We start from the raw sequence: 10,681 nt of genomic DNA on the forward strand, positions 1-10,681 counted from the left end.
AGCTCTGATTCAAAACAATACAGGTCTTTCTTCTTTTGCATTCACTTGCTAATCTGCAGAAAATTGTTGCCTGTCAGCGCTACATACACACAGCTTCAAACTGACTTTTGTTAAAACAAGCTGGTAAAAGAAATATGAGGACAGTGGAATGTACTGAAAGCAGGAATGTATTGTTCAAATATGAAGTCAAACTGGGACTCTGAAGATCATCAATCTCATCACCCATCAATCAGAAAATGTCCTGTCAGTTCCTGACACCGGAGATATTTATAATCCATCCTGTGATGGTTTCTGTGTTTGTTTTTGGTCCTGTCGTGTCTCCTTGTGTCTTAGTTTCCTCCCCAGTGAGTGTCTGTTTGTTCTGCTTCCTGTTTTGTTTTGATAGTATGGTTTCCTGTCTTGTCTAGTCTGGTCTAGTTTAACTTTTTACCTGTCTAATTGTCCTGCCCCACCCTAATGGGATTGACCTGACGTATCACCTGTTCCTTGTTACCTCTTGTATTTAACCTCTGTGTTCCCTTTGTCTCTTGTCAGATCATTTTGTCCTGTCTGCGTACCTCCCCGTGAGTTGTTCCTGATCTTCCCCGTGGGTTTTCTGCTTTTAGTTTTCCTGTTGCTGTATTTGCCTTTTCTTTTTTCCTCCCGGACCTTCACCCATTTTGTTGCCGTTTGGGCTTTGGTTTATGGGATTTTGTGTTTTACCCTGTGTTTTTGTGGACTTAGTTTTTGTTGGAATAAAGCCTTTATTGAAACCTTCATCCTACTCAGCTTTTGGGTCCTCCTTCCACACTACAACAGCATCCACAAATACAATAAACAGTTTAAATCAGAGCAAGGATAACTCATCCCTTTTGATAGAGGTGTTGACCTAAACGCCTTTTGCATGGTTCTGTTTTCAGATGTGTTGTTATGCTAATAACATTTTAAGAATTTGGATATGAAACGGTTCAATTGCATTAGGTGATACATATCAATTAAGACCAAGGACTTGGACTAAGGTTCCCAAATGGTGGGTCAGGACCTCATAAAGAGTTGGGAGACAACTATGGACGGTTAGGAGATGATTAACAGGAGAGGAAGGGGGGCAAAGGATGTCTGAACTGGGGAGTTGTACCTTTTCAAACTAGCTGTTTGTAGCTCTCAGGTTGGCAAAGTCTGTCAATCGATCCACCGCTTCAAACTAAAATCTCGCCATACTTATTGCCATCAACTGCAGTCCTTTCTTAAATGCAAAATATATGCTAAGCAAAAGTTCAGTGCTGTCTGACATATGTGAGTTGAAATGTGTGATTTCATTTTGGCCAGTTACAGAGAAATGAATAAATATCATAGTTGATTTTAAACCCTTGCATTACAGCACCTCCAGGTGGCTGAACAAAGACAAGTTTTGCATTCTGAAGTTTTACTTCAGATGAAATGCAGATGTATAATCATTTAAAGTTTCAAAAGTAAAAATGCAGAGAATTACCCTATCAGTGTTATACAGTTATATATTATTGGATTACCAATCCTGATTCATCCCTGCATAATTTTAATGTTGTTGACGACTTTACTGCTGTGTATAATGTTGGGTAAGCACAAGGAGCTCAAGATTGTTCTTGAGTATTCAAATAAATGTATTCAGGTAGAATTCACCACTGCAAAAAAAATGTAGTTTTTAACCCTCATGTTGTCCTTGGGTCAAATTGACTCGATGTCCTATACCAATGTTCCTTTTAATTCCCCAAAATAACATGATTGGTTCCACACAACGCTCTTTGGCGAGTACAAATCTCTACTTTCATTAATTTTGGGGCGTATTATTCAATTTTATAGCATTTGACAAACAAATTGAAGTGTTTTTGAAATAGTATTGAGTAAAAGTTGACATATTCCAGTCTGTGATTATCATCAACATCATTCTTTTAATTTGAGTCTAAATAATTCCTAATTTATGCTTTCTAACTCATTATAACATTAGGTATAATTTCCTTGTGTATTGACCAAGATATCCCAAAAATAACTGCAAAACTAAAGTTAATCAGTTAGTGTTAGTGTTGAAAACCTCAAAAAAAGTGACAAACGCTGAAAAAAAGAGGCAACAGTGTTGAAAAAGGGACAAAATGCAATAAAAAGTAAAGAAATCGATAAAAAGCGTCAAAAGTGATTTTCAATTTTGACGGTAAGACAACACAAGGATTAACCCTTGGGTTGTCTTCACTTTCGGGACCCTCTCGTATCCATCGGGTCAAATTGATCTGTGACTTATTTGGGGTTCTTAAAACAATTCTGAAATAAAATTTAAATTTACAATATATTAACGAATATTGTCTATCTCTCAATTTCAAGATAACACATGTTTAGGGAATTCAATCAATCTCTACTAGCACACAATTAAACATGGAAGTGGGATTCATTTTTTGTCATAAGGTTATAATTTGTATTAAAAATCCACTATGGAAGAAACATAAGTGGTCATATGCAGAATAATGTTCTGAGTCAGCAATACATGTTTATCACAGACAATAATGTAAGGCCGTTGATTTTAGGTTAAAAAGAAATTGTCTATTTGTACCATTTTTCTTCTTGTAAAAATTTGAAATGGGTCAATTTGACCTGAATACCATACAAAGGTTAAGACACTGAGTTCACATTGCCAGAGACGCAAGAACATTACATTTGCTTAAATGTTTGACCTGTACTAGTTCTAACTTCTGCCTAGACCTAACCCTGACCTTAAATTAAGTCCTAATACTATATTTTAATAATTTACTTTGTGGGGACTTTAAATTGTCCCCCAAAAGTTGGAAGTCCCCACAAGTGACTGTTTAAATGTGCGTCCCCACAACAGCAGCAAAACATGTTCACAAACACACACTGAGGTCAAAAAAATGACATCGCAGATTGCGTTACAATATTTTATTGACATTCTTGAGTTTAATTACATAAAAGTACATTCGTAGTTGCATTTTGGTTCTGACCAACCAACATGTTTTTGAACTAAATTGATTTATTTAGTGAAGCATGAACCTTCCTAAACTTTTCTTTAGTTTTTAACAGTTATCACATCTGAGCTTGAAACTAACTCCATCTACTACAAAGTCCTCGTAAGTACCGATAAACAGATGTTTCTATTTTCATCTTTAGTTATGCTAATACAAGGCATCACATGATTAATTCAAGAGGATACATTATACATTACTGTCTTTATTATATAAAAAAAACATGTATTTTAATGTATAAAGCATGTTAAAGAAACCGTTCAATCATTCTTCGCCTTCATTCGGTGAATCCACGACTGATACTTGACACAGCAGAATGCCCTCCGAAGGTGCATTGGGAAATAATAATCAAGGTGCAAATGGAAATACGCCATGTCGTAACATTTTACTTTCAGTGCACTGAAACTATATTTTAATTCTCTTATTCCCATTGGGTCAAATACTGACGCTTTGTCTTCGTCTGAACGATCAATATTTGAGCACCTGTATGAAACAGGCTTCAAACTGCAAATTAGGGCTGTCATCTGCTAAAGAAATTCTTAGTTGACTAACACTTAAATGATTTTGTCGACTAATCGATTTGTTGATTTAATCGACAGAGCAGTGAGCTTTGAGAGGTGCTTAAAACTAGAAAAGCATGATATAAATGTAGTTAATTAACCATCTGTAAAACTGAGTTTCTACACAATCAATCCTGCAAAAGCACCACTTTAAATCTTGTGTTCACCAGAAATGTGCTCATGACTTTCTTGGAAATTAGTATTTAAGAGTCAAAAATGACTCCTCAACTAAAGAAATCTTGATCGACTAAGACCAAAACCACAGATTAGTCCACTAATGGACTAAGAGGGGACAGGCCCTACTGCAAACCCAGCATCTGACTTTGTTGGGAGATATTTTTCCCAAAAACCAAACAAAAAAAACAATCCACTGAATATTAATTGAGCTTCTCAGCTGAAGACAAACCTGTCAGCAAAATATGAGTCTGGTAAGTGTTTTGGATTTGTTTTTTGTTTTTTTTTGGGGGGGGGGGTTCTCTATGCTCACTCACCACCACAATCAACCACTTTCTTTCTTTCTTGGTCTGAAAGCACTGAAAGTAAAATGTTTACATGTTTAAATATATGTATATGTCTCAAGTTGAGATTTCCATGCATAGTATTTAGAGACTGGCTGCATGTTGTTATAAAATAAAAGCCCATTGACTACATAAATGATTCATGAAAAGCACTGTACATATAAAATTAAAAAAGGAAATAAAAAATAATAAAAAGGTTTCCTATTTTTGAATCCTCATAGTCAACTATCCAACCAGTAGTAGTAGTATTTTGAGTATTAAAGGTGTTTTGATTGCCTATTGATTGTCATTTGATTGTATGCCTGTGGAATTATGGGTCTTGTAGTTGGATGACTGGATTCAGCATCAAAGTGAGCACTAGGGGTGTTGTGAGCTGACATTTTGGCAGCAGTGGCTGGTGGTCTCAATCAAATGTCATGAGGTGATAAAAGTTGAAGACATATGAAACTGCTGCAATTATTAACATCTTAATAAACCCTAAACCATCAATATCTTTATGCCGGGATCAAAATACACGATATGTTTGTATTTCATAACGTTCATGGACCATTATGGGCCAGTAGGCTTCTGGGCAATAAGGGCAAAAACTGTAGGGGGGCACAAGTATCCAAATAAATGTTAACCCTTGTGTTGTCTTCCCTTTGGCCGAGAATTTGTTGTCTATCCAGGTCAATATTTAATTTTTGGTGCTTTTTTCAGCATTTTTGTCTCTTTTTTTTATGCTTTTGACACTTTTTAAAATCTTTTTGTCGCTTTCTTTCCACCTTTTGTTTTAAATCCATGGTCAATAAACCTAATTTATATATTATAATACCAATTGTTTTAGTTAAAAAGGCAGAAATTATGAATGATTTTGACTAAGGGTTAAAATCAAAGGATGTTAAGGGAAAACAAACCTGTTTAGGTCCAAGTTTAGTCAGGATACTGTTTTAAAACCCTTTAAACATGTTTTTCAAATGTTATACAAAATTGAATAAAAAAACTCAAAATTCAATTAATGTAATCATTCATTTTACCTGCAAAGAAGGTTGTATGGGTTCAACACAACATACACATCCATGCATCCATGTTAGGACTATATTTAGGCATTTTGGTTCAAAGAAACCCATATTTGTGATATAAAAACTTTGGGTCAAATTTGACCCGAGGACAACACAGGGGTTAAAAGATAAAGAAATATGAAGTGATACATGCAGATTGCACAGGCCCCCTACATGTTTTTTAGTGAACATTCTTCACTAGTGTTTCATCCTGCTCTCATCAACTTAATGGCACACGTTGTACAGTAGGTGCTGTCAAACTCTGTAAAAGAAGGAGGGACACAGTCCTCTTTAGGTCAGGATGTTTGAGGCGTCCCAGTGTTTTCACTGTCACATACTACACAGGATAAAACGAGACACCCAACTCCATTTCGTAGCCACGTCTGTCGGGTGGGGGGCATTATGGGACCGATATTGTGTACTCTGATCCTGGCATTAATCTAGGATGATCCTGATTAACGTAAAATGACTTTCACATTTGATATACTGACCAGTTTTAAAAGGTTGATGATAGCTCTACAGGGTAACCATAATGGAAACATTGCCTTCTCACTACCCCCAACAGTCCTTTGCGACCAAAACACCCCCGTCTCCCGTCCACACGTCCTCTGCAAGTCATCCTCCCCCGCGGATCGTACCTTTCATCCATCAGTGGCGTCTCAGGAGTTTGGCGAAGAACCCAGAAGAAGCCGGCTTGTCGCTCTCCTCCTCCTCCTCCTCCTCCTCCTCCTCCTTTTTGGCCTGGTCCTTCTCCTCTCCCAGCCCCAGGTCCCCCTCCAGTTGCTCCAGCTCCGACTGGTCCAGCAGCTCAAAGTCCTCCATCTCGCTGTCCGACTCCTCGGCCAGCTCCAGCAGCCCGGTGGTCTCTGGGAGTCTGGACCGCGTCGTGTCGGAGCTCGGCGCCGTGAAGCCGACCGCTGCTTCTATCCTCTCCTGCATGGCGGCCGTGACGGCGGCCGCGATGAAGTCGCCCGCCATCTGGTTGACTAATTCGAGGGCTTTGTCGGTGGTTTGGTCTTCGTGACGAGGGGGCGTAGGCTTGGATGTGATTGGCAGCTGAGGTGAAGGCAAGGGAAGGCCGAGGCTGAACTCATCGTCATCGTCGCCATTGGTCGTTGCGCCGTTGTCGAGTGAGGGGAATTCTGGGAGGCCTCCAGTGAACGCTTCTTCTCTGTCAAAGTCTGGGACGTAAAAGAGAGATTTCTTTTTTAAAAGCTATGGTATTGAGAATTTGATGAGCAAGACTTGTGCAGTGCAAGATTTATCACCCCCCCCCCCCCCCCCCCCAAAAAAAAATGCACCACAGAGGTAGTGATGGCCGAATGAAGCTTCATGAACCAGTGTCTTTACTTTCTAAACCCACTAGAAGGCGCTCTCTATTTATTAATTGGTTGAGAATACACTGAATTGCAATGCCTTGGGCCTTTCTCTTCAAACCAATAGCGCCATCTAGTGGGCTCGGAAAATAAAGACACTGGTTCACGAATCTTCATTTGGCCATCACTACACAGAGGGCCACAGGAAGTCATTCCTGCCTGTGGCCATTAAACTTTATAACTCCTTACTCTAAGTGTCTGACACACACACATTTAGTGAGTTTATTATATTATCTGTATAATACCTGTTTTGTGCAATAACAGTGCCTTCAAATTTGTGCAATCCTATTGCTGCTACTATTCATTCATTATTACTGTTCACCATTACAACTCCTTAATTATGTAAATACTGTATCATAAAAATTCCTTTAACTGTGTACATATCCACAGCCCATATATTTCTTTATTTATATTTCTACTTTATAGACTTTGTGAGACTGTAACCAAATTTCTCTTTGGGGATCAATAAAGTATTTCTGCTTCTGATTCTGATGAGAAGTTGCAAAGCAAAACAATATCAGACACATTATCAGGATACAAGAATGAAATGTACCGTCTGAGTTCTCAGTCTGTGGCGTGTGTCCTTCTGACAGGTTGAAAGTCCCGTTGTCCGTCCACGTCACGTCAGACACCTCTGTGTCTGAGACGGACATCTCCTTACACACCGTGGAGTCAACCTGGAGGAGGAGACACAAGTAAAGGCTTCGATTTCAGACCTGGTGGCAAAAATAATCTAACTGGATGAGGATAAAATATAATAGAGCTGCCTTGTGTAAAGACCCGCACGATTTGGGGGAAAATATGTATCACGGTTTTTTAGCTTAGAATTGATATCACGATTCTCTGCCACATTGTTTTTCTCATGAAGTGTGATGAAACAGTGTAATGCACAAATTAGCACTACCAAACTGATTTTTTTTTGGCACCTATATCACATTGCGCATTACTACAAGCCTGTAAACATAGAAGCTTCAATGAAGAGAAGGGCATTAAAACCTATTTTATACAGTCTGTGTTTAAAACTCACAGAAGAAAATAGCAGTGTTTGTGATGCAGTCGGCTTGTGAGATTAACCCTTGTGTTGTCTTCCCAAAAATCAACACTTTTGTTGATGCTTTTTATTGATGTTTTCATAGAACTTTTTCCTCACGTTTCTGTCCCATTTTTCAACATTGACACTTTTTTTCAATGTTTGTCACTTTTTTTAACGTTTTTTAAACACTTAGTAACACTAACTTATTAACTTTAACTTTTTTACAGTTATTTTTGGAATTTATGGTCAATAAACATCATTTACAGGGAATTATGTTTGACTTTGAGGAATTATTGAGAGTAAAATTAAAGGAATGGATGTTGAAGATAATCACAGACTGGAATATGTCAACTTTACTCAATACTATTTCAAAAACACTTCAATTTGTTTTCAAATGCTATAATATTTAATAAGACGCCCCAAAATTAGTGAAAGTAGAGATATGTACTTGTAGCGTTGGGTGGAATCAATCATGTTGTTTTGGGGAATTAAAAAAAACATTGATATAGGAAAACGGGTCAACTTGACCCGAGGACAACATGAGGGTTAAATAAGAATCCTATTCATTTAAAAATGAAATCGTGAACAGGGTGAATTGAGATTGCAATTTTATACCAATTAATCGCATACTTGTGTAGTCTGTTGATTGGTACTTGAAGACATCATATCAACATTAAAACATCATTCTGGATCATTTCCTCAGAACACCAAGACATGTAGGGTTACAGTGGCCGCCCTCAGCAGGATCTGATTCCCACTACGCTGTGCTATGCATACATGTACTGTATGTGACATTACATAATACTGTAAAATTTGGATATGTGGACAAATGGTTACCGCAAAATGTTTTGTTTCACTTTTCTTTACATCAACAAAATAAAAGGTCGGGGTGTCAGTACTTGTATTAATGGTTCAGGTCCACATTTCTATTCTTTATCGATAGTCCTGCTAGTTTGATTACTCCTCCCTCTGTATAACATCCGCTTTATTTATGAAATGGTGATTTAAAGGATCCAATGTGGAGACTTTACAGGGCAGCGTGCTAAGTGAATATAATCTGTGACCAGGTGCTTGGCTTGAAAAGCAAAATCTTTTGGGAATTCACTTTAGCTCGATGCTGATGTGAATCATGTGTACTGGATTTCAATTATCTTTAACTAGAACATGTCGTTCATTAGGGCTCATTAGATTGAGATGAGATAATTAGCCAACCTTGGGAAACATTGAAGAGAGGTCCGACTCGATGCTTTCTTTCACAGTCTGAGCCTGCGCCATTCGCTTCTCTGAAAGGAAGAAAACATGGATGCCATTATTTAGTTAACTACTACAATGTTGAATATAAAATAAGTAAAAGAGAAACTTGTTAGGGCATGATTAAAAAGAATTGAACAAAACAATAACAAGAAAAGGGGACAAAATATTACATTTTTGTAATTATAAGCAATAAGCAGGGCATTTTTTAAATAAATATTGACATTTCATAAGTACCATGGTTCTCTTTGATTTTCCGAAGGAACTCCGCGATGCCAAAGTCCAGCTTCTGCAGAACTGGCTCTAGCCACAAACCAACCTCGTGAGATGAGATCAGAGGCCACATGAAAAGGCCCAGCACTGCACAGAGGGGTCCAAAGAGAAGACACAAGGGGTTTGTCTCCACATGAACATAAAAAAAGTAATTTAAAGTAAAAACCTTTTGCTCCTTTAGCTTAAAAACGTTTGCTCATCATGATGGGATACAGTATGCTACGAGTAGAAAGTACCGATATTGGTGTTAAAATGTAAGGAGTAGAAGTAAAAAGTCACCAAAAAATAAATAGTAAAGTAAATTAAATATCTGAGAAATCTACTTGAGTACTTTAGGTTACTTACCTAGAATATATGAGATAACAATCCCTGGAATGTAACGTCCTAAGACAGCAAAAAAGGTGCAGAAACTGCAAACCAGCAGGCAAAACTAGAATAGAAAGAAGGCACACGCACACACACACACACACACACACACACACACACACACACACACACACACACACACACACACAAACAAACACAATGTTTATTCTACTGTCATATTCAGTATAGTAGGCATTAGTTACTTTCCTAGGAAAAGTTCAACATTTTGGAAAACATGTTTATCTTGATGCCCAAAACCAGAGATTATCATATTAACATTTCTGTTTGTGTACAAATTAAACAATCAAGATACATTTTTGAACTTTGGAGAAAGAGAGGCTCACTGTTTTCCCCAGCTTGCAGCCTTTATGCTAAGCTAATCCCCTCCTGGCTCCATACACACATTACACACAGAGATAAGAGTCCTAAAATGTTTAACTAATCCTTTAAAATGTAGAAACTTATCGCATGGACACCCTGATCATGGAATAATTACTTCATAATAATAATTTGAAGTTGTTTATTATCTGAGAAGCATGGTGACATGGTGCCTTTAGAAAGCTTTATCTAGACCTTAGTGGTCCCCTAATATTGTATATCTGAAGTCTCTTTTATATAGACCTTAGTGGTCCCCTAATACTGTATCTGAAGTCTCTTTATATAGACCTTAGTGGTCCCCTAATACTGTATCTGAAGTCTCTTTTATATAGACCTTAGTGGTCCCCTAATATTGTATATCTGAAGTCTCTTTTATATAGACCTTAGTGGTCCCTAATACTGTATCTGAAGTCTCTTTTATATAGACCTTAGTGGTCCCCTAATACTGTATCTGAAGTCTCTTTTATATAGACCTTAGTGGTCCCTAATACTGTATCTGAAGTCTCTTTTATATAGACCTTAGTGGCCCCTAATACTGTATCTGAAGTATCTTTTATTTAAACCTTAGTGGTCCCCTAATACTGTATCTGAAGTCTCTTTTATATAGCAAGGTGGAGGCTGGGGGTGTGGATTTGAATTTTTCCAACAACGTGGTTGCAGACACACCATCTGTTGAAACTGGTACACAAACTTTTCAACTATCTATTATGATTATGAACTGAAACAAGATTCAGCAAATTCATGGAATGAATAACCTTTACAGAAACAGGCTTGTTTAGGCTGTTTATTCCACTTTAAAAGAAATAATATGTTTATGATTTCAGACCAGAGGGAGCCTGGGAGTATGCCCAACCAGTCTACATGTGTTTTGTGGACCTGGAGAAGGCGTATGACCGGGTCCCCCG

At 37.8% G+C, this 10,681-nt stretch overlaps 1 protein-coding gene across 1 annotated transcript in view; it reads right to left on the minus strand.

Annotated features, from left to right (window-relative positions):
* Positions 1-2,883: 2,883 nt before the first annotated feature.
* The window catches only part of retreg1 (reticulophagy regulator 1), a 27,832-nt gene continuing 20,034 nt past the window's right edge, over positions 2,884-10,681 (minus strand). The window contains exons 5-10 of the mRNA XM_034888558.1: positions 9,378-9,462; positions 8,997-9,119; positions 8,721-8,791; positions 7,029-7,152; positions 5,186-6,280; positions 2,884-3,401 (exon numbers count right to left, since the gene is read on the minus strand). Coding sequence (XP_034744449.1) covers positions 5,748-6,280; positions 7,029-7,152; positions 8,721-8,791; positions 8,997-9,119; positions 9,378-9,462 — 936 coding nt within the window. The 3' untranslated portion in view covers positions 2,884-3,401; positions 5,186-5,747. The remainder of the gene's footprint in view (positions 3,402-5,185; positions 6,281-7,028; positions 7,153-8,720; positions 8,792-8,996; positions 9,120-9,377; positions 9,463-10,681) is intronic.

This window comes from Etheostoma cragini, chromosome 12 (genome assembly GCF_013103735.1).
Source record: "Etheostoma cragini isolate CJK2018 chromosome 12, CSU_Ecrag_1.0, whole genome shotgun sequence".
Taxonomy (NCBI): Eukaryota; Metazoa; Chordata; class Actinopteri; order Perciformes; family Percidae; genus Etheostoma; species Etheostoma cragini.